Here is a 24,208-nt window from a genome sequence, read left to right as displayed (position 1 = left end):
CTGTGCCCTGTGTACCAGGCTGGCCTTGAATTCAGCAATCTGTCTGCCTCTGCCTTCCAAGTGTTGGGATTAAAGGCGTGTGCCACCACTGTCCAGCTCTTTTCTTTCTTTTTTTCTTTTAATTTTTCAAAGTTTTATTTTAATTTAGTTAAAGACTTTAATGTCTTGCTAGTTAAATTATTTAATTTAAATAAAAAAATATTTTTAAGGTAGGCCCTTCCTATGTCACTCTGGCTGTCTTGGAACTTATATTTAGACCAGACTGGCCTTGAACCCATAGAAACCCAGCTTCTTGGGTGCTGGAATTAATGTGTCCCACCATATCTGGCTTTTTTTTTTTTTTTTTAGTTTTTAGTTATTTTTCTTTGGAGGCTGAGTCTTGCTATATAGCAATATATAGTAATATGTACAGCTATATAGCCTCATAAGTGCTGGCCATACATGTGTCCGCTACCGTTCTCAGCTTGATTTTCTTTTGTCTTTTTTTTTCTTTTAATTTGATTTTTATTTTTGAGATTTGTTTTCTTTTGAGAAGCATGCTTATAATTTTTAATTACTATTGTAATTTTTGTTATTGTTTTTGTTATTAGGACTGTTGGCTTCATGTAAATGCAAAAAAAAGTGTGTTTCCCAAGTTGATGGCTATGGTGCGTGAAGGTGGCCGGGGTCTAGCTGCTGTCATATATCCTTATCTTTTACCGTTTGTCAGCAAACTTCCCCAGTACATTACAGAGCCAAAGCTGGACTTCTTCAAAAATTTTCTCACCTCTCTAGTTACTGGGTAAGCAATTATATTTTTTAACTTTAAAAAAATGACATTTATTTCTTTATTATGTGTGTCATGGTGTGTGTATGCATGTGCACACACGTGTGTGTGCCTGTGTGTCATGGTGTATGTATGAAGTTAGCGTGCAGGTTGCAGAACCTCTTTTGTCTTTCCATTGTGTATGTCCTAGGAATTGAACTCTGGCACTCCGGCTTTCTGACAAGTGCTGTTAACCCCACTGGGCCATCTTGTCAGCCTCTATTCTGATTTTAAAAGCAAAGGAATTTCTCTTGTTTTTATTCTCATAGCTTTCCTTCTTATTTGAATTTCATCATTTTTTTCTTCTGTTTGCTAAGCACTTAAAGCTTTCTGAGAAATAGGAAAGAGGAAGCAGGGCAGAATGGTGCCTGAGCCTCAGCTTTAGCCTCTTAGATGGCTAGGATTATAGGACATGGACTGACAGCCAACTCACTTCTTTCTTTGAAAACTGTCAAAGCTTTTGTGGTAGTATCCAGTACAAAGATAAATACAGTGAAGTGCCTAGACAGAAATAGATCATCTTCTCAATGAGTCATGGTATTTTTATATTGATAAATGTAGATGCCCAAATCCAGAAAATAAGCTAGATTTTTTTTTTTTTTAATATTTTTAAATATTGTTTTTTGGGTTTTTTTTTTTGTTTGTTTGTTTTTTGTTTTTTTTTTTTTTTTTTTTTTTTTTTTTTTTTTTTTTTTTTTTTTTTGGCTTTTGAGACAGGGTTTCCTGTCCTGGACTCACTTTGTAGACCAGGCTGCCCTCAAACTCACAGCGATCTGCCTGCCTCTTCCTCCCTGAGTGCTGGGATTAAAGGCCATTCGCTTATAAGCTAGTTTTTAAATGTTCACAACAATTACATGTTAGAGCTGTTTAAGGACCAGTGATAAAGCTTACCTGCCTTATAAGCATGTGCAAGGTCCCAGGTCCCATGCCCAAGTACCAAAAAAAGTTACTTCTATTTAACACTTTAAAAAGTTCATGGTATATACTCATTCATAAGTGGATATTAGACATATATTATAGGATAAACATACTAAAATCTGTACACTTAAAGAAGATAAGCATGAAGGAGGACCCTGGATAAGATGCTTAATCCTCATTCAGAAAGGCAAACAGGATAGACATTGGAAGAGGGAGAAAACAGGGAACAGGACGGGAGCCTACCACAGAGGGCCTCTGAAAGACTCTACCCTGCAGGGTATTAAAGCAGATGCTGAGACTCATAGCCAAACTTTGGGCAGAGTGCAGGGAATCTTATGAAAGAATCAGGAGATAGACCTGGAGAGGGCAGGAGCTCCACAAGGAGAGCAACGAGAACCAAAAATATCTGGGCCCAGGGGTCTTTTCTGAGACTGATACTCCAACCAAGGACTATTTATGGAGATAACCTAGAACCCCTGCAAGATGTAACCCATGGCAGGTCAGTGTCCAAGTGGGTTTCCTAGTATGGGGTACAAGGACTATCTCTGATATGAACTCAGTGGCTGGCTCTCTGACCACCTCCCCCTGAGGAGGGAGCAGCCATACCAGGCCACAGAGGAAGACAATGCAGCCAGTCCTGATGAGACCTGATAGTCTAGGGAGGGGAAGAGGTCCTCCCCTATCCGTAGACTTGGGGAGCAGCATGGGAGGAGAAGAGGGAGGGAAGATGGGATTGGGAGGGGACAAGGAAGAAGGGGTCTACAGCTGGGATGCAAAGTGAGTAAATTGTAATAAGTAAATAAACAAAAAGGAAAAAAAAATTTAAAAAGTTCACCTTATTTTGTTTAATAAAATGTATATTTTTATAATTATTTTGTACTATTTTCACATTTTAAATATCACAGTCTCTCTGCTTGTGTTTCATCTTTCATATTTATATATGGATTGATGCATAAACAGGAAATATGTTGTCTTAACCTAGGTTTGAAATCAAATTTTTTTCCTTTTTATAGTTCTTGACATTTACATTATCATCAATTATAATATTTTAGTTGCTGTTATTTTTTAGTTTTAATAATTTGGTTTTGAATCTTTAGTGTGATACCTTTTTAATGTCTTTAGTGATTCTAAGTTCTTTTCATTTAAATTTTATTTTTGTTTGTTTAATGTATGAGTGCTCTATCTGCATGTACACATGCATGCCAGAAATGTGCATCAGATCACATTATAGATGCTTGTGAGCCACCACGTGGTTGCTGGGAATTGAACTCAGGATCTCTGGAAGGGCAGAGCAGTGTTCTTAACTGCTGAGCCATTTCTCCAGCCCCAATTTTAAGTTCTTAATTTCTTTTTTCTTGGAAGAATAATCCACAGTTATTATTTCTCAGGCTGTCAACAGAGAAAACCAAAGCAAACTATTCTGAGTGTTCAGCTATCATCTCTGCGTTTTTTGAATGTTTACGATTTATAATGCAACAAAACTTAGGCGAGGAGGATATGGAGCAGATGCTCATCAATGAGCAGGTACGTTTGCAGACCACCTGTGCTTTGCACCCGGAGGAAAGCTTCTAGATCAGTATCTTCTTGAAGGTTTTTGGTAGTTTTTGGTAGCCTTCTGTATAAGGATTTCACTTTAATAGTTGCACATTGAGTGGTGTATTTCTGACCATATAAGTAAAAATTCTGTACTTTCAGTTGCTATTGTACTATCCATAGACTAATTTACCATGTCCTGTCTCTGGATTTAAATTTCTGACTGCTGTAGAGAGACAGTGTAAAACAGAATTTGCATGGTGCTTTTGGTGATATGTAGTGTAGGTTTCAATTATTTAGTAGTCTTGATATTTCTAAAATGCTCAGTTGCATTTACCCCTTTATATGAACACTTGTATTTGACTGTGATCATCATATGAACAGGTTCTCTATCTCTCTCTCTGTTTTGTTTTTCAAGACAGAGCTTCTTTGTGCATCCCTGGCTATCCTGGAACTAGCTCTATAGCCCTGGCTGGCCTTGAACTCAAAAAGATCTGCCTGCCTCTGCTGTGCTGGGGTTAAAGGAGTGGGCCTCTGCCTCCCAGCTCTCTCTTGGATTTTTAAAAGATTTTATGTCTATCTGTGGGGTATGGCTCTATGCATGTGTGTGTAGGCACCTGATGAGTCTAGATGAATAATTCGAATCCCCTGCAGCTGCAGTTAGAGGTACAGTGCTGGGAACTGAACTCCAGTCATCCACAAAAACAGTACATGCTCTTAACTGCTGAGTCATCTTTCTAGCCCCATTACCATCTCTTACCTTCCTTCCTTTTCTCTCTCTCTCTCTCTACCCCTGGTTGTCCTGGAACTCACTCTGTAGACCAGGCTGGCCTTGAATTCAAGATCTATCTTTTACCTTTCTAATTCAGGAAAGGTGCTTTTTGATGCTTAAATGCCTGTTATCTTCCCAATAGCTTACAGTCTATTTCTTTATTATTTAGACAAGGTCTTATATAGCCCAGCCTAGCCATCAGCTTCCTTGTAGCCAAGGATGACACTGGCCTCCTGATCCTTTTGTGCACACTTCCCAAGGGCTGAAATTATGGGCATACATCACCTCACCTGGCAGCCGCTAGTCCTGTATGTTTTTTGTATCTTTTAATTAAGTGGGGAAAATGCAAAAACTGATTGAGCTTAGAAGATACGAAGAAAACTGGATTATAAATTATGGTTGATTACATCATAAAATTAATTGAGGTGGAATATAGTAAAATTGTCAACCTTTTTGAATGATCGGAAAATATTTGAGTTAACTGTTTTCAGAGATCTGACAGGAAAACAAAAGATGGGGAAGAGGAGGGAGGTATGTGTATGTTTAAGTGCGTGTGAATGCCAAAGGACAATTTCGTGGGTTATTTCTCAGGACTCCTCTCTTCTTGCTTTTTGAAGCAGGATTGAAATGTACAGGTCTGGGTAGGTTGTCTGGCCAGTGAACCCAGGGATCTGCCAGTTTTTTGTTTTGTTTTGTTCTGTTTTGCTCCTTTTTTTTTTTTTCTTTAATATGTATTTAGGGGATTGAAGTGAGGTGTCCTCATCCTGGCTTGGCAAGCACTTTGCTGACTGAGCCATCTCCCTGGCCTTCAAATAAGAGGCTTTATGCTGTTTTTAACATTGTTTAAATTCCTTGAAAATTGAAATTAAAAGTTTTTACCTTCTCTTTCAGTTGATCCCATTTATTGATAGAATTCTCAAAGACCCAGGATTGCAACATGAGTCAATGTTTAACCATTTAGCAGAAACATTAAGTTCTTGGGAAACCAAAGCAGATGGAGAAAAAGAGGCTGAAACGGATTACAACTTGGAGAATGTTCTGCTAAATTTCTGGGAAAGACTGTCAGAGATCTGTGTGGAGAAAATCAGTGAGCCAGATGGGGTTCTGAGGTCTGTTTTGAGCGTGTCTAACCTAGTGGGGGTCCTTCAGAAGCCAAGGAGCTCATTGAAGTCAAACAGAAAGAAATGTGGCAAGGTCAGGTTTGCTGATGATACACCTGAAGTTAATAAGGAGAGTGAAAAATGCATGTCTTCAGGAGGAGAGAACAGTGAAGGCGCTGAAGGAGTGACAGAATCTCACAATTCTTTAGACCTTGTGTCTCCTTTAAGGAAGAAATATCTGGAAGACTTAGTGTGTAAGCTTGCAGAGGTGAGCATTGACTTTGTCAATGAGCAGAAGTCAGAGCAACACATGCACTTTCTCTCTACACTGCTCGATTCCTTCTCCTCAGGCCAAGTATTTAAAATTCTCCTCGGTGACGATCAGAAGAATATTGACAAACTCAAATCTCTGGAACTAGCCCAACTTGTACAAAAAAATCCTGCAGTGCAGTTCTTATATCAGAAACTGGTAGGCTGGCTAAATGAGAGCCAGAAGAAGGATGGGGCCTTCCTGGTGGACATGTTGTATAGTGCCCTCCGATGCTGTGACAATGATGTGGAAAGGAAAGATATCTTGGATGATTTAACCAAGGTATTACTTCATATGTCTTTTACAAACATTTTTGTGATGCATGATAAGAATAAACCTGTATGGATGCTGGTTTTGGATTACTTACTTGACTCTGAATATCAGTTTAAAGACAATATGCTCTTCACTGATTTGGGAAGTACTGATTAATTCCACAGTGACAAAAGGTTGGTAACTAAAGTGCATTTTTTAGTCTCTTTAAAGCTGGACTGCCTAAAGTGATGTAGTTTTGTTTTGGATGTGCAGAGCTTCAGTTATGTTTTTAAAGTGTTCCTATTAGTCCTTTAACTTTCTAACTCTTTTCTTCTTTCAGGAGGACCTGAAATGGAGTTCTCTTCTTCAGATCATTGAAAAGGTATTTTAAGCATCCCCCACCTCCTTTTTTTTTTTTTTTTTTTCCTTTTTTTGGTTTTGTGTGTGGATATAGACAAATTAAAACCACAGTCCTATTTTTATACTGACTGTGGTCAAGTGTCTGATACAGCACATCTTCATTATTTTAAATTCTAATGAGAAACTGACTCTGAAGAGTCCAGCTTGTTGTTTAGGAGGAGATACAGACAGCATTGTGTTGTCTTCTAATTGAGGCTACAAAGCTCTGCTTATTGTGTTCTATAGAAGTGAAGTGAATGGTTCTAGCTCTGAAGAGAACACATCTGGAAGATCTTTTCTAGGTGGAGAACCATGCAGGGTGTGAAAATGTCTTAGCCCTGTACAGTTTGCCACTTGATTAAGTGAGAAAACTGATAATAAAAGTAATGAGACGTGTCGGGTGAGGTGGCACAGGCCGGTAATCCCAGCACGTGGAAGGCAGAGGCAGCCAGATAGCTGTGAGTTCGAGGCCAGCCTGCTCTACAAAGTGAGTCCAGAACAACCAAAAAAAAAAAGTAATGAGATGAGATCAAAGGATGAAATTAACTTGGAATTTTTTAAAAAATGGCTTTAGTATTATTTCCTAATGATAATTTAAATGACAACCAAATTTTCAAACGTAGATGCTTGTGGTCAGCTACTTAGGAGACTTCCTCTTAGAGCATATTTTACTAATTTTTCTACTCTATGTGAGTTTATGTTTTTTTAAAAATTGTAGTGAAATATACAAGACAAAACTATCGTAACATTTCTTTTCTTTTTTCCTCTTTGCTATGTTGGGGATTGAACCCAAAGCCTCCCACATGCTTTTCAAGCATTGAGCTATGTTTCAGTCCCACTGTGGTTTTTTTTGTACAGTTCGGTGATGATTAAATATAGTTACATTGTTGTTTAATTTTCACAAACTTTCTTATTTTGTGAAACTACTTCATGGTCGTTAGCCTAACTCAGAGGTAGAGCACTTTCCAAGTATGTTGGAGGCCCTGGGTTTGATTCTTAGCACTATTAAAAAAAAAAAACTTTTTAAATTATGTTCATATAATTCCCCATTTCATCAATTTATCAATTTTTTTTTTACCTTTTACTGAATGTAAGTGCAAAGTATTTTTTAATGTTTATTGAGATTATAACTTGCAAGCAAGCCATTTACATTAATTTAGTAGTTTGTAAGCAAGCAACATGAAGAGCTGGATTAGCTGGGTGATGAGCCTTGAATCAGGACAGGGAGAGTCAGTAATTACTAAGAGTAAACTGATAGGGGCCCAGTGGGTAAAGGTAATGACCTGAGTTTGATCCTAGGGACCCACTTGGTAGGACAGAACCAGTTCTTGCAGTTTGTCCTATGATCTCCACACCTGTGCCATAAGTTGTGTGTCCACATACATACAATGTCCATGCATGCACACATGCACTTGGGCACATGCGTGCACACACACATGCACACGTGCATGTACACGCACATATACACCACAAATGTAATTCTTAAAAACTAAGAAAAGACACAGTAAATGAATATCCACCTGCTTGAAATCATTTGTATCTGCCTGGTCATCCAGTTGCTTGTGTCTGTGCAGAAGAACATCTTCCTGTGCGGTGTTTGTAAGGCCCCCTTCACTGGGCTCCTGGGACTCCTAGCTGCCCTGGCTTCTTACTGCTGCAGAGAGTCTTTCACTAGCTGTGTTAGTGCATTGAGACCCTGTCTCAGTAACTTGAGAGACATTTTACTCTGACATTTATTTTTTCTATCAGGAGAGAAACTTGCAGTTTCTGAAGATTAAGCCTGTTGCTTTACAAATTAGGAAGTAGGCCCAGATTGGTTGAGAGATTTGTCAAACATCATAAGGCTAGTTAAATGATAAGGCTTAGATTGAAATGTAAGCTCTGATTGTCTGTAAATTTTTAACATAAAAGATAAGCAGTTTTTAGCCACTACCCAATGTGCACTTGGGTTTTCTTTTTTCCAGATTGCTTTGAAATGAATCAAGTTGCAAATTCCTTTCTTCTCAGCCTTTAAGCAAAAGAAGCTCTGGGAACATGGATCAGCATGGTTTTGGGGGTGGATTTACAAGTTTTTTTTTTTGGTTTTTTGTTTTTTTTTTTTTCCTCTTCCCCACTCAACAAAAATAAAAAAGTTATCATTAGATACTTGGCCCTAGGCACTCTATTTCAGAGACTCTGGAGAAATAAACCCCACTGTTAATATTGAAGTCATTGGCCATTATATATTAATTGTTCTTTAATTTTAGAAAAATTAATGAACAAAAATGTACTATTAAGAGGCCATTTATGAATCTATCTTCAGAGTTCATTCATTGTTCATTGAACATATCAGGGTTGGTGGCAGGTATCGAAGTTTAAAACCGTCTGCTTCCAAGGAACCCACAGTCTCATTGGAAAGACAAGATACTAGAATGGATGGAGAGATATTGAGAAAACAGATAGGATTTGTACAGATTTTCAAAGAATAAGTGGGATTTTGATATATGGGAATATGCGTGGTTGGAGGATAACATAACAAAGCATGGGAATGATCATCATCAGCGTTCCTGGGGAGTAGGAAGGTAGTGGTCTTCCCAGAGCATGGGAAGGAGGAAGAGCAGTGGGGACAGTTAGGACCACATGATGAAGGGAGCCAATGGGAGCCACATAATAATCTGGATACATCTTTTGATCTTGCTTCTAATCTTTACTCTTATGGTTTTTAGGCATGCTCTAATTCAGATAAACATGCTTTAGTAACTCCCTGGCTAAAAGGCAGTATTCTTGGAGAGAAATTGGTTACCTTGGCAGACTGTCTTTGTGGTAAGGACTTGGAATCTACAGGATCTCCCGAATCTCACTCCTCAGAACAATGGACTCTGCTAAGACTGGCAATATCCCAACATGTTAAAAATGGTAGGGATCACAACTTCTGTCTTATAGCGGGGTTGATAGTCCTTTCTACCTCCTGGGGGATTCCTTATTTTCAGTCCGAACATTGTTGGTTGAGATAAGGGATGTTTTCTATAATACCTTACATTTCTTATAAGTACTGTGTTTGTTACATGTTGTGACTTGAAAGATATATAGTATTAATTTTGATTTAAAAATTTTTGAACATAACAGCTCACTCTTGAATTTTATACGTATTGCTGGGTTTTACCTTAAAATTGATTTTTAAACTTGAGGGCTCTTACATATGAGAGGGCAGATTGAGTTTTTAAATATTTTTTGTTGTTTAATATATACATATATGGCTTCAAAAATATAAAACATCAGAAAGATCTACATGATTGCTAGTAAAGGGTTAGATATTTCAAAATGTATTGTTAATACTCTTTACATTTGCCTGTTTGGATTTTTTTTTTTTCCTGTAGATTACTTGATTGGAGAAATGTATGTTGGAAGAATTATTGCTAAACTTCATGAAACTTTATCCAAAACAGAAGACTTGTCAGAAGCTGAGAACAGTGACTCCTCAGTGTCTTTTGTTTGTGATGTGGCCCATAGCTACTTCAGCTCAGCAGGAAGAGGCTTACTAATGCCACCAGCTGAAGACTTGATGTTAACTCTCTTTCAGTTATGCGCTCAGAGCAATGAGCGAAATCACTTGCCAGGTAATAGCCTACTGCTCAAATGTTTTATTGGGAATTTTTGGCTCTGACTTCGTAGTGAGTATAAGTGCCCAGGCTTTATTAATTGAATTGTAATGTGTTTGTTAGTTTAAAGAACTTTGAGAAAATAGCACCGCCATGTTTTCAGTTCTAAAAACCAAGATAAAAAATTTCTAAAGTGCATGCTTCTTATCAAGGAACCAGTGTGCAAGGGGCCATACTCAATGATTTAGAATCTTCACCTCTTCATTCAGTAGCACTAATAGGCTATTTTATTTCTTTTAGAATTATATTTATTTATTTTGTGTGTGTGTACAGGTATGTGTGAGCATTTGTGGTTCATGAGTGTTTGCCATTGTGATTGTGTGGAAGTCAGAGGACAACTTGCAGGAGTTGGTTCCCTCCTTCTACCACATGGCTGTCAGGGATAGAACTTAGGTACTTAGTCTTAGGGCCAACACCTTTATCTGCTGAAGACATTACCAGCCAGGTACCTCACCTTTTTCCTTTTCCTTTCCTTTCTTTTCTTTTCCTGTCCTGTCCTGTCCTTTCCTCCACCTTTTCTTTCTTCTTCTTCTTCTTCTTTTTTTTTTTAAAGATTTATTTATTTATTTATTTTAGGTATGTGAGTGCTCTATCAGCATGCCAGAAGAGGGCATCAGATCCCAGTATAGATGGTTGTGAGCCATCATGTTGATACTGGGAATTGAACTCAGGACCTTTGGAAGAGCAGACAGTGCACTTAACCTCTGAGCCATCTCTCCAGCCTCTCTTCTTGGTTTTTGTTTGTTATTTTGTTTGTTTGTTGTTTTTTTGAGACAGAGTCTCACTTGTGGACCTCAGTATGTATACCAGACTGGCTTTGAACTCAGATTTACTTGCCTCTGCCTCGCCAGTGCTGGGATTAAAGGTGTGCACTACCATGCCTACTGTACCTCATTTCTTATTGACTCAATTTCCTTACTTATGAAGGGATTATGATGGTGATAAATCTTTTTATTATAGTAAAAGTTATTGATTTTTTATTTTTTTTTTTACAATTTATTTTATTAGTTCTTTGAGAATTAGGCACATGCATACAATGTATTTTCATCATATTCACCCCACTCCTCACCCTAACTTTTCGCGGATGCACACCCACCCTGTTCTCATAGATCACTGGAATTCACTTTTAAGATTTATTTATTTTATAGCATTCTGCCTGCATGTGTACCTGAACACCAGAAGAGGGCACCAGATTTTACTATAGAAGGTTGAGCCATCATGTGGTTGCTGGGAATTGAACTCAGGACCCTTGGAGGAACAGACAGTGTTCTTAACCTCTGAGCCATCTCTCCAGCTCCCAAGTTATTGATTCTTGATGTATGAAAAATGAAATTGAGATTGCCTTGTAAGGACTAAACTTTTGCCCTCTGTATTCAAGTTTATCCGGGAAAGGAACATAAAAATAATATTGATGAGGCCGGGCATGGTAGTGCATGCCTTTAATTCTAGCACAAGGAGGCTCAGACAGGAGATCTATGAGTTCACATAGTGAGCTCCAGGCCAGCCAGGGTTACCCAAGGAGACCCTGTTTTTTACAAAAACAGTAAAAATCTTACAGATGCAAGTTCTCTTCCTCTAACCCTGTCTTTAATACTTACTTTTCTGTTAGGAAAGATAACTTGTATGTCTCAAAGAACAGTGACTTTTGGTAAAGAAGCTCAGGGTAGGGAAAACAGCTACCTTGTCATTCATAGTCTTACGGTACAAACTAGATTGTGTTGTTTCATGAATATGGCAGTTATTTTCTTTTATTTATGAGAGTTTAATTTTGTATTTTGTTTTAAAATAACATTTTAAAGATCTCAGCAAATTTGTTTCAGATGTTTTGTACTGATAAGAGTTTATTCAGTGAGATTACAAATTATTGATAATACCTTGGTTTTTAGATTTTCTGATCTGTAAACTGAAAAATACTTTGCTCTCTGCCATAAATTTATTGGTCCATCAAACTGCAAGTACCTATGAGAGCACCTTCCTACGTTTGTCTGTTCTGTGGCTGAAGGACCAGGTTCAGTCTTCAGCTTTGGATAATACAAGGTAACCTTTTGTGTACAGTTGCACAGTGTCCCTTGTGTAAGATCTCATTCTGGCTGTAATAGTGCATGTCCGTGTTCCTAGCACTCAGAAGCATCATAAGCTGAGGCCATTCTGGACTACATAGTGAAAGCCAGCCTTAAAAAAAAAAAAAAGGTCATGGATAAGTGTGAGTTCCAATCTGTGTAAGAGTCTTATAAAACTAGGCCACCCAGATTTTTCAGAAAACATATTGTCGTAACATTATTCATTTAAATTGTCAGTTGAACGATTATTTAACTGTTAAACTATCTGTAGTTAGTAACATGGTTGTGGCATTTTATAGATTTTGGAATGTTAACTGTGATCTTTAATGGCCACCATAATACTAATTGTCCTTGGTTGTTCATTTGTAAGATATGGGATTACAAGAACATTTTATGTAGCTGTCCATATAGTGAGGTTAAAAACAATGCATACAGTGTCTTTGGGCTTGGTTCAAATACTCATCTTCTTACCATTAGGAAGTTGTGTTTCAGACACTTCACATCTGAAAATGGTCATCTGCTACATCAGAGATAGAAGCATCACTCAGTTTCAGATTATAAATGTGAAATTAAACCCCCACTTTTGAGTCTGCACATCTTACTTAGTTGTGGTGAGGGGTAGGAAAGATCACTTTCTCTTTTCTGTGTTCTTGTGCTCAGGTATGGTATTTCTATAATTGGATGTACTAGATTGTTGAGCCTGGTTGTACTATAACTATAGCCATTCTTTGCATTGTTTTTAGCCTTCAGGTCCTCTTGTCTGCTGTTGGTGATTTGCTGAGCACTCTTGTAGAGAGCAAGGATCCTTCTCTTCTTGGAGGTTACATTGGAAGTGTAATGCCCAGTGACAGTGAATGGGACAGGATGAGGCAGTCTCTTCCTATTCAGGTGAGTCTAATGCTGAAGTACACGTCTCATTCTGAAGTTTGTTGCATTCAGTTTCAGTCTGTTTACCCTGGAGTCGAAAAAAAAATTAACAGTGTTTCTTGCATTGCTCTTATGTCTTTGAACATTAATAACAGTTGTTATTAATGCAGATATACCATTTGACACTGGTGTCAGCCTCATGTAAAGAGGAATAAGGTCTGCTTCTGTCTTTGGGTATCTTAAAGAACTGTGCATTGTGGTGACTGCTCTGATACAAACCAAGCTTCTGGGCTACTGTGCTTTCACATAAGCTACATATTCTCATAGCCTCATTTGAATAAAAGAAACTGGGTAATATAGTGAACAAAAATTAGAAATCGATAATAAGCAATTTAGATAGCAATGAACTTGCATATAATTTAGTGTGTTCTGTTTGCAGTGGTTACACAGACCTCTTTTAGAGGGAAGGTTGAGTTTAAATTATGAATGCTTCAAGACTGATTTTAAAGAACAAGACACAAAGATTCTTCCCAGCCATTTGTGTACTTCATCATTATTGAGCAAAATGATCTTAACTGTACAGAAAAAGAAACTAGTCCTAGAAAACAATGTCCTCGAGAAAATAAGTAAGTCTATGAAGATTTAAATAGACTATATGTGTGTGTGTGTGTTTAAATGAAAGTTATTTGATTTAGACATGCTATAATCTTATTACTTATTCAGCATAATTTAGCATAATTCAGTTATTTTATTTAAGCTGGCATAACATTAGCATAAGGAGATTCTGTGTCACATGCCCTGAAGACAGTTGGTGTAATGCTCCATGCTTATCAGGATCCTGAAATTTCTTTTGGATTTTGAACATACTTACCTTTATGGCTCTAATTATTTTATTGACAGGTAGACACTCAAATGTTGAAGCTCAAGAAGATTTAGAATCCCAACAAAATTCCCCATTTGTAAAACTGTAGGTATGTCCTGCACACAGTAGTATTCAAATGGAAAATTTGCATACATATAAGAGAATACATGTTCTATGGAAGAAAGATGAAACTTCATTTGGCTATTGAGTGCTGCACTTTATTTACATTGCTCTTTATTTACATTTACATTCTACTTTTCTGTCCAAACAGAAAAGTAGAAGGTGATGGTTTGTTCTTGTTGGTTTGCCAGTTTTAAGCTGTTGTATTACTTTATGTTTTTATACATGGGGCCACTCCTGGAAGCCAGAAGACCATCTCAGATCACCGTAGAAGCTAGTGGTGCAGGCAGATTTGAGTAGGTCAATATGGCTGCTGGGAACTGAACTCAGGTCTTCTGGCTTTTAACCAGTGAGCCATCTCTCTAGCACCTTCCTTCCTTTTTTTTTTTTTTTTTTGATAAACTCTCAGCCTGCCATAGCTTACCAAGTATGGAGACGTTTAATCATTGTCATCTTTCTCAAATGACTGATAGAAATTTTTTGAGATGGTGTCTTCAGTGTATAGCCCTAACTGGTCTAGAACTTGCTTTGTAGACCAGGCTGGATGCAAACTCTGTTTTCCAAATTGCTGGGCTAGTGTTGTCAGCTCTCAGTTAAATACGGTAATTGTTTTTGCTAACTTAAGAGTGTTTGTTATTGGAGGACCAGGTTTCAAGGCTCCTGACTTCATGACCCACACATGATTTTATAAGAACTTTGGCTTTTGCTGTGCTAAAAATCTGTGATTGGGAAGTTTTGCTTTAGACTCTTGGTCCTTTTATTCTAAAAGCCCTGAGAGAGTTGAATACAGAGCAGTGTCCTACTGAGGCATATGGTTACTTTTTGGTTTGTTGTTTTGGGACAGGGGCTTACTATTTAGCCCTGATGGCCCCACAGACATTTTCCTGCTAGCCTAGGTACTGAGATTAAAGGCAAGTGCTACCTCTCCATGTTTACTTATGTAGTTTACATTGGATCATGTGTTTGCCTAATTGGCATGAAGCTACTGTCTTAGGTTAGAATCTCTTGTTTTGTTTTGTTTTTTCCTGTTTTTGTTTTTTAAGATTCATTTGTATTTTTTTAAAGATTTATTTATTTGTCATGTATACAGTGTTCTGCCTGCACACCAGAAAGAGGGTATCAGCTCTCATTATAGATGGTTGTGAGCCACTATGTGGTTGCTGGGAATTGAACTCAGGACCTTTGGAAGAACAGGTAGTGCTCTTAACCTCTGAGCCATCTCTCCAGCCCCTCATTTGTATTTTTAATTATGTGTATGTATGTGCATATGTATATGAGAATGCACCTGCCCTCTGGCCAAAGGTGTTTAATCTGTTGGAGTTAGAACTATAGATGGCTGTGAGCTATCTGGTATGGGTGTTGGGAAAAAACTTGACAAGTGCTCTTAAGTGCTGAGTGCTTACCTTTTTTGTATACCAAGTACACCTTGAACTCACTGAGATCTGCCTACCTCTTCCTGAGTGCTGGGATTAAAGGCATGCACCACCACGCCTGGCTCACTCCTGGCTGCTAGCTGTTTCCAATATCTAGTAAATTAGGGCTCTCTTTGGAAGAGGAGTGGGTTTTTTGTTTGTTTGTTTGTTTGTTTGTTTTGAGTGGTATTTGTTTTGCAGTGGGGTCTCACTTAGGTACCATATTGATCCCTGATTTTTCCCACCTTAGCTTCTCTAGTGCCTGGAACTATAGGTACATGCCACTGTACCCAACAAAGGTGTACTGTTTTATGCTGGCAGCTATTGTTACTCTAATTATCCGCTCAAATCTCAAAGCAATTTGAAAACCAGCTGACAGCTATTTTTATATGAGTGAGCACAGTTGTTAGAAAATGGGTACAGGGTGAAAGTGTTTCAATGGCCAGTCACCATGTGTTCTCTATGCTATGATGGCTGTGCTTTAGGTTTTGAGCAAGCAAATTTATTAAGTGAAAGTGAAAGAAGCAAAAGTGAAAGGAGAAATAACAAGTACCTGATAGAACAGTCACAGCATCTAGCACAGATGACTGGAGCAGCTCAGTTAAGAGCGTAAACAAAAGGTAACATCTTCAAGTTAAGCTTACAGATATCTAACAGAAATCAACGGGGGAAACCAACTGAGGCAAAAGTAAGAGTTCCTTTTGAGCCTTGGTCAGAACAGTGTCGGCTGCAGTTAAGCTTACGTATAAAAAAATGAATACCATCAAATAACATCATCATAGCAGGCACTTAATGTCGTCCAGCAGATACCAACGAAAGGAGAGACACAGGTGTAGAGTCTTGGCCCTCTTCATGGGTGAGCTGCTTTCACTTTCATGGATGAAACCTTTTTCCATTGCAGGTGTTCTTAGATTGTGGGATAAGCATTGTTTGCTAGGTGGAAATAATAGCTTTATCCCTGTCCTCACCACCATGTTTTCAGTGCCCTCAAATGCTTTCTGACTTTCTTCTTGTTACAGAATTAGGAAGCCAGCTTGTCTTATGACAAGGAGTTTTGGAAGAGACAAGGAAGAGCCCCAGACTCAGTTTTCCACAAGCTTCGATAGCACATGACAGTACAGTCAGCATTGGGTACTGTACAGTGTGCCTTTGATAACTGGCTTTCTCCATTCTCTTAGTTGCAGAGCTGCTGTATTCATTGCAGTGGTGTGAAGAACTTGACAATCCACCATCTTTTCTAACTGGATTTTGTGAAATGCTTCAAAAAATGAATATAACTTATGGCAACTTATCCGTATTTTGTAATACAGATAGCCTTTTGGAGCTGTTATTTAACAGGTAAGACTACCTTTCAGTTGTTTTTAAAGTAATTATTTGTGTTATGGCTTTCCCATCTTTAAGATGTAAGCCCATTTTGTGCTTTTGTTTCAATCAGAGTGTTGATTTAAATCCCTTTTAATAGTGTTTTAGTTTGGGTTTTATTGCTGTGAAAAGACATCATGACCAAGACAACTCTTATAAAAGAAAACATTTAATTGGGCCTGGCTCTCGGTTTCAGAGGTTTATTCCTTTATCATCATGGCAGGAAGCATGGCAATGTGCAGACAAACATGGTACTGGAGGAGCCCAAAATTCTACATCTTGATCCAAAGGCAGTAGAGGGAGACTGTGTATCATACTGGGTGTAGCTTGAGCATAGGAGACTTCAAAGCCTACCCCCACAGTGAGATACGTCCTCCAACAAAACCAGACCTCTTAAAAGTGGCACTCCCTATGGGGCAAACATTCAAACACATAAGTCTATTGGGAACATTTCTGTTCAAACTACCACAAATAGTAAGCACTTTATAGATTTTAATCTTCTAGAGGAGGTGTTTGAATTTTGCCTTTTATTTAATCCGTAAATACATTCAGGAGGCAGAAGATGAAAGAATTAGAAGCCTGTAGACATTGTTTTAATTCGTTACATGTGACTGATTTTCCCATTGCTTCTAAATTCAACCTGTACTTTAACTGTACCTGTAACTTAGATGTATCTTAATGTTGTGGCTATGAATTCATCCTTCTCAGATGAGGAAAATGGATCATGAGAATAGTCCTTGTAGCATTACAGTAGTTAGATGTTTAACTTTTTGAATGACATTTTTCTTTTTTAGTTTACCAGTATTAGAGTATGAGGGTCCTAGACTTCCTCTGTATCACTGGTCCACACTGACACAGCTTGATGGGCATCGTGATGCAGGTGTTTAATCCCAGCACCCATATTTCTGTATGGGAGGGGGGAGGGGGAGCGGAAGGGGAAGGGAAAAAGGAAAAAGGGAAGGAGAAGGAAAGGGAAAAGAAAGCCAACCCCAAGTACAGCTTCCCTCTGAGTTCCTAATAGAAAATTCTACCACTGAACCACCAATGCAAAACCTGAGTTCCTAATAGTCTCCCTTCACTGAGACTCAGTTTTTTTCCGGGAGAGAGCCCTTTCCCTTCTGTGCCTTCTGGTCTTCAAGTCAGATGTTTAAGGTCATCTCTCCTATTGGATCTTGAGGTACTTTGATTTTGCCTGGGAATGAGAGCTCAGTTCCAGTTGAGAAGAACTACCTTTGGGTAATTAGTGGCAGTTAGGTTCAAAGTTTTGGATTACTTAGTGATCCAAATTTATTTAATTCTGTAGATGGAATCCTGATAACAATGTTTTAAAATCTTAACAATTGTCAGAATTATTGATCCATACCTCTATCTATCTATCTATCTATCTATCTATCTATCTATCTATCTATCTATGTATTTATATCTATGTTTTACCTCTTTTTTTTTTTTTTTTTTTAGATCTAGAAAAAATGGCACACTTTGGTCTCTTATTATTGCTAGGTTGATCCTTTCCCGAAGTATTTCATCTGATGAAGTAAAACCATATTATAAAAGAAAAGAAAGGTATTCTTAATTAATATGCTTTCCACTTTTCAATTTATTATTATAATTAGTTACATTAGCCATGTGTGATTAGTGAACACTGTTGTGAATCAAGAAAATCAAGGTTTGGGCAGTGAGGGAATTGAATGAAAGGAAAGGTGAACTAAAGTCTGATAGATTTGAACGGGGTTTGATTGGAGTCACATTTGTTGGTTTTTGAGATGGGGTCTCACTGTGCAGCCCTGCTTCACCTGAAATGCATCATTTTGTAAACCTGGCTGGCTTGCCTCTGCTGCTTGAGTGCTAGAATTAACAGATTTTTTTTTTTTTTTTAATGAAGCATTTCTAACTTAATGCTTCATGAACATTTATACTCTTTCAGAAAAAGAACATTTTATAAACCCAATTTCCTCAAAAATCTTTTGGTTAGGGAGTCAGAGAGATGACTTAGTAGTTAAGAGTACTTGTTGCTTTTGCAGAGAACCTGGGTTCAGTTCCCAGCATCCCAGCACCAACATGGTTACCAACAGTCATCTGTAACTCCAGTTCCAGAGGATCAGACAGAACTTCTGATCTCTGAAGGCAGCAGGCATGCAATTGGTACACAAAGAAATTTGGGCAAAACACTAGTAAATATAAATTTAAATTAAATCTTCTAATAGGAATACTTTCTGTTCTCAACATACCACCTTATTTGTTGTATGGAAGTGGGAAAATTTTTTTTTTCTTTTTTTTTTTAAATAGCACCTTTCTTGGTCTCCTGGTCTCACAACCTCTACTTTTTTCCCTAGTTTTGATTTTATGTGTTTGCCTACATGGATTATATGTGTACCATGTGTATGCCTGGTGCCCATGGATTCCAGAAGAGGGCGTTTAAATTCCTTGGAACTAGAGTTACAGGTGATTGTAACAGCCATGTGGGTGCTGGGAACTGAATTGGGGTATTTTGTATGAGCAATAAGTGCTCTTAACCACCGAACTGTCTCCAGCCCCTTGTCTGTCTGTCTGTCTTTCTTTCTTTCTTTCTTTCTTTCTTTCTTTCTTCCCTCCTTCCTTTCTTTCAGATTAATTATATACAGTGTTCTGTCTGTATGTATGCCTAGACTAGGATACCAGGTCTCATGTGGTTGCTGGGAATTGAACTCAGAACCTCTGGAAGAACAGCCAGTACTCTTAACCTCTGAGGCATCTCTCCAGCCCCCTTGTCTTTTCTTAAATAAATGACATTGTCTGAAAGTGCACACCAGAATGCAGTAATGTACAAGATGAGCAGATTGGGGTGGCTATGCAGGCACGCTCCACTTTCAGATTGCACTTGCATTTACTGACTTACCTGGAATACTATGTGTTTTCTGGCACTATAGAATCGTAACTGAATTTCAGTTTTTTAAATCTTTAAAAAATTAAGAAATTTTATTTGAGGTAACTTTATTTACTTATGGGAAGTAAGAAAAGAATAAAAATAACAAAAATAAGCCTTAATGAGATGTATGTCCTGTTTTACTGATTGGTACCATTCTGCATAGAAAACTTGGGGTTTTTATTGGTTTATTTTTCTTGATGTTAGACATTGATACCAGGACTTTGTAAATGCTGTGCAAACATACTCCACTACTAGGCTGTGTGCAGTCCAGCCCACTGGTATAATAACAATAAAAGATGAAAAAAAAATCACCGTACCCTAGAAAAGTTATAAATGTTCACTTCAAAAATGAGAAATAAGCAGAAAAGATAAAAAGCAACAAAATTTAAAAAAAATTGGAATTGGCAATCATCAGTCTCATGGTTTCTTTTTTGGGACAAGTATTTGTACATTAGACTTCTGAATAGTCTGAATGACAGAATTTTGCAAGATAGCTATACACATAGAATAACTGTAAGTAATATTTTCTCTCTAAACAGTTTCTTCCCTCTAACAGAAGGTAATTTGCATACCATTCAAAGTCTCTGTCCATTTTTGTCTAAAGAAGAAAAGAAAGAATTTAGTGCTCAATGTATACCTGCTTTTTTGGGCTGGACTAAAGAAGACCTTTGCAGTATTAATGGTTAGTTGCTGGGTAACATTCTACATTTTAATAATTTCTTAAGATTAAAGAAGGATTTCTTAATATGTGAAAAAAAAAAAGGTACAAGTGGCAAAGTCTACTTGAGTTCATTTGTTTCTACCTCGTAGTTTTGTTACTTGTCGAGTTGGTAATTGCTAAGATGGAAGAGTGACCATTACCTCTTTTGAACAGAAGTGCTAAAGCCTTGAGAGAAAGTTTATATTCAGAAGTGCCTTATAGTCATTTGTCTCCATCTGTGGCTTTATCATGTGGTCCTGTGTATCTAGGGTCTTCTGCATTCCAGATAAGCACTCTACCACTAAACAGTTACATCTTCCACCTTCCACCCAAGTAGCTTTTTAAAGCCATGTCTCCTTTCACCATAGTCAACCAATGATTGCACATCTAAAGGTAAAAGAATAGTTTTTGTAGAATTTGAAAGTTTTTTGAACTCTGCAGTGTGTTCATGTGTTTCTTGATTTAATAAGCATATCCATGCAGTTCCTATTGTAGAGAAGACAGAGAGAAGTCACGTTCCATCCTGTTGGAACTGAGTGTAGCAGAGCACAGTATGCTGCTGTGGAAGTGGCAGAAAGGAGCGTTCCCTCTGCTTCCCAAGTAACGTGTTGAGGTACATGTTTGAACATTAGTGCATATTGGAAAGAACATTCCTGGCCTGCAGAGTAAGTGCAGATAGTTCAGTTGAGCTGACATTTAACTAGAGATGCTGCATGATCAGAAGATGGGTTTTGAAATGATAGGGTCCCATAGGAATGAAGTTAAATTGCTGAGTGATGTAACTTCTATAGGCATTTTAAATGTATTAATTTGGAACTGCTCAAGGAAGATCATGGCTTTCAGAGCAGACTTTGTGTTTTATAGTAGTAGAATTTAAAATGCTTTAAAATTTTCTTTAGAAATTTTACTTTAGAAGGTTTGAACATCTTATAGTATAAAAGCTTACCAGAAAGCTTTTATGTTTTTTGAGTAAATATTTTAATTACAGAATTCTACAATTCTATATGTTCTATTTTCTACTTTATTTAACTTCACCCTCCATAGCTGTGCATTTTTGTTATTGTTTTTGAAAGGTGAGTAGAAAAGGCTCCTTCCTATATACAGAAATAGAACAGGCTACTCTAAAGTCCAATACCATGCATTTCCTATCTCCTTCCCTTCTAATCCCCTATTCTAGACTATATGCTGGGTGAGCATGGAGACACCCCTGTGCCTATAGGGTTGAGAAGCTCGTTTCTTGACTCTTTAGTATAATACCTTTTAAATAGATTTGCTTATTGTTGTTAATTTATACATAGACAAAGTCTTGTGTATAGCCCAGACTTGTCTGGATGGCAGCATTCTCCTATCTCTACCTCTCGTGGGCTGAGATTGTAGGGACACAGGCTCAAGCTTTTCTTTTGGAAGAAAAGCTTCTAAAAAGGTAACTTGTGTGTTACCTTTTTAGCTTTCCAGAGTTGACTTGCTTTATAGGAGCTGTTTAAAATTTATTTTTCTTTTCACTCTGACTTTTACTTTAGGAGCTTTTGGACATCTTGCCATTTTTAATTCTTGTCTTCAAACCAGAAGTGTAGATGACAAACAGCTGTTGCATGGTATATTAAAAATTATAATAAGCTGGAAGAAACAGCATGAAGATATTTTTCTTTTCAGTTGGTAGGTAATACTTTATTTTCCCCATGTAAAATGTAGACCCCAATTCAGTATTTTATCCTTACAATTTTTTTTTATTAACAAAATTTTAGTAGATATTTAAGGCATCACTTATGCATACCTGTTGTAAAATGGAATATTCTTTAGTTGACTGTCTTTGTCTGTATCACAGTAATTTATCAGAAGCAAGTCCTGAGGTTCTGGGAGTGAACATAGAAATCATGCGATTCCTCTCCTTGTTTCTGAAGCACTGCTCGTACCCTCTAGCGGAGAGTGAATGGGACTTTGTCATGTGTTCCATGCTGTCTTGGCTGGAGGTAAAGTAGCTATGTGTCATCAGCTCTGTGTGGTCTTTGCCCACTCCTGTATATCTTTGCTTTCTACCCTGTCTTTAAATCATGAGTTTAATTAGTTTCTTTGTCAAAAAACCATTTAAAATACATTGTAGCTGTTCCTGTTAGTGCTGGATAGACCAGAAAAAGGATAGCAATTTCATGAGTCCAGGTGTCAGATCTGCATTTAAATCTTCCATTAACTTGTTTTAATTCAGTATTTGCAACACAGTCTTTTTAGGTTAGATTTCACATGGCAAGGTTTTGGGATCTTTTTATTTTGTGTTTTGTCTGTTGGGGTATAATTATTGCTAAAGTATGCTGTGCAGTATTACTTAAGTAATTTATGAAAGGTAAACACATTGAGTGTAGAATTAGTGCTCTTTTCACGAATCAAAGCAACTATAGAAATAGTAACTTCTGAGGTCTGTGAACGCAGATCAGTCAGGGCAGATGTGGTGAGAGTCTGCTTTACCAAGTTACCACTCGGTGAGTTAGATTTCAGCTCCCATCTCATCCTAGAGTTTTTTATTTTAAGATAACTTAATGTTCAACTTGTAAAGCTCCAAAGAATGAGTACTTAATGTATTGTACTTGGAAAAAGCAAGCATTTTCTTCTGACTTTACAAATTTAAAAGGTTCATTTTAGAATAAATTGTTCATTGATAATTGTTAGTTTCCTGGTATTAACTTTTGAAAGCTGTTTGATGTAAACATACATGAATTTCTCCTGAACTATGTACTTCAACAACCTTCTCCTTTTTCTCTTCTTCCTCACTCTCCTCCTCCTCTGTCTTCTCTTCCTCTGATTCAAAGTGATGAACAAATGCTTCATCCTGCATTGTTTGTGGTATTCTGGTAGCAGCCTGGTTACCTATTTCATTTCTATTGTTTTCTTAGACAACCAGTGAGAACCAGGCCTTGTACTCTGTTCCACTTGTGCAACTCTTCGCCTGTGTCAGCTTTGACCTGGCCTGTGATCTCAGTGCCTTTTTTGATTCAGTAACTCCAGATACCATTGGCAATCTTCCTGTAAATCTGCTCAGTGAGTGGAAAGAGTTTTTTTCTAAAGGCATCCACAGTTTGCTATTGCCTCTTTTGGTAACTGCTATAGGTAAGTGCAAAGGGGCATAATGATAATTATTGAAAACAACTGTTGAAAATTTTAAAATAAGCTTCGTTTCTTAGAGACAGTCTCTATGCTGCTGCTTCATGGTACAGATGGAGTGAAAGATGGCTTGGTATCAAGAAACTATTGCAAGTTAAGATTCAGTAATTCAGCAGAGTACATGGCTAGAATCCCTCTAGAGAATGACTTTTCTTTTAAAAGTGTGTGGTAGAGCCCATTATAACAGTTGAGGGTAATGGAAAAGCAGTTTGTTTCTAGTCAGGACTTTTGTAATAATTGTATCTAGTTTTCATTTGGTTTTCTTAATATATTTGATCAAGGCACTCAGTTTCTTTCTTATGAGTTGTATGTGTTTCATTTTATATCAGGAGAAAACAAAGACCTGTCTGAAACCTCCTTTCAGAATGCAATGCTGAAACCCATGTGTGAAACGCTAACGTACATCTCGAAGGACCAGCTGCTGAGTCACAAGCTCCCTGTGAGATTGATTTCCAGCCAGAAAACAAACTTGCCAGAGCACCTGCAGACTTTGCTAAATACTTTGACCCCACTGCTGCTCTTCAGAGCCAGACCTGTGCAGATTGCTGCTTATCACATGCTATACAAGTAAGACATCTTCAGTTGGATGAATACTTTAGTCTCTGAAACATGCTGTATATTTTTTAAGTTCATTTAGCCATCTTTCCAGCCTTCACATGGATTTTTAATCTTTAAAAAAATTAAATGAGAAATGAGACTGGATTATATATTCTAGTAATGGGGAGGACAAGGTTTTGACCTTGTCACTTCTGTCCCAGTGTAATTCTTTCCAGTATTTAGATAATCTTGGCCATAAGTAGTTATTTTGGAAAAGAATAAAGAATTATTAAAAGATATACTCAACACAAAGTATGTCCTGTTGGCCTTAAGCATAAGTTAACATTAGACAATTTCAGTATTGAAAAGTGATGCTCTGCTTTTCAGACTGATGCCTGAATTACCACAGTATGATCAGGATAATCTGAAGTCATATGGAGACGAAGAGGAAGAACCAGCCTTGTAAGGTTGAGTGTATGTTTGCATGTGTGAGTGTGTACCCT

At 37.6% G+C, this 24,208-nt stretch overlaps 1 protein-coding gene across 3 annotated transcripts in view; it reads left to right on the top strand.

Moving 5' to 3' along the window:
- Ltn1 (listerin E3 ubiquitin protein ligase 1) overlaps nucleotides 1-24,208 on the top strand; it is a 48,829-nt gene that overhangs the window by 12,226 nt on the left and 12,395 nt on the right. The window contains exons 8-24 of one of the 3 annotated variants that reach the window (XM_055614815.1): nucleotides 591-781; nucleotides 3,112-3,247; nucleotides 4,920-5,720; nucleotides 6,031-6,072; nucleotides 8,795-8,984; nucleotides 9,515-9,685; nucleotides 11,614-11,764; nucleotides 12,531-12,675; nucleotides 13,094-13,280; nucleotides 16,227-16,386; nucleotides 17,869-17,973; nucleotides 19,855-19,997; nucleotides 21,536-21,671; nucleotides 21,841-21,985; nucleotides 22,901-23,114; nucleotides 23,498-23,735; nucleotides 24,093-24,167. In XM_055614815.1, coding sequence (XP_055470790.1) covers nucleotides 591-781; nucleotides 3,112-3,247; nucleotides 4,920-5,720; nucleotides 6,031-6,072; nucleotides 8,795-8,984; nucleotides 9,515-9,685; nucleotides 11,614-11,764; nucleotides 12,531-12,675; nucleotides 13,094-13,280; nucleotides 16,227-16,386; nucleotides 17,869-17,973; nucleotides 19,855-19,997; nucleotides 21,536-21,671; nucleotides 21,841-21,985; nucleotides 22,901-23,114; nucleotides 23,498-23,735; nucleotides 24,093-24,167 — 3,230 coding nt within the window. Of the gene's footprint in view, nucleotides 1-590; nucleotides 782-3,111; nucleotides 3,248-4,919; nucleotides 5,721-6,030; nucleotides 6,073-8,794; nucleotides 8,985-9,445; nucleotides 9,686-11,613; nucleotides 11,765-12,530; nucleotides 12,676-13,093; nucleotides 13,281-16,226; nucleotides 16,387-17,868; nucleotides 17,974-19,854; nucleotides 19,998-21,535; nucleotides 21,672-21,840; nucleotides 21,986-22,900; nucleotides 23,115-23,497; nucleotides 23,736-24,092; nucleotides 24,168-24,208 lie in introns of all 3 variants that reach the window. The other 2 variants (XM_055614814.1, XM_055614816.1) reach the window with 2 other exon arrangements.

This window comes from Psammomys obesus, unplaced genomic scaffold (genome assembly GCF_907164565.1).
Source record: "Psammomys obesus unplaced genomic scaffold, mPsaObe1.curated_primary_1811, whole genome shotgun sequence".
In the NCBI taxonomy this organism is placed as follows: Eukaryota; Metazoa; Chordata; class Mammalia; order Rodentia; family Muridae; genus Psammomys; species Psammomys obesus.
The sequence above is the reverse complement of the archived record's forward strand: the minus strand, read 5'-3'. Positions and strand labels throughout refer to the sequence as shown.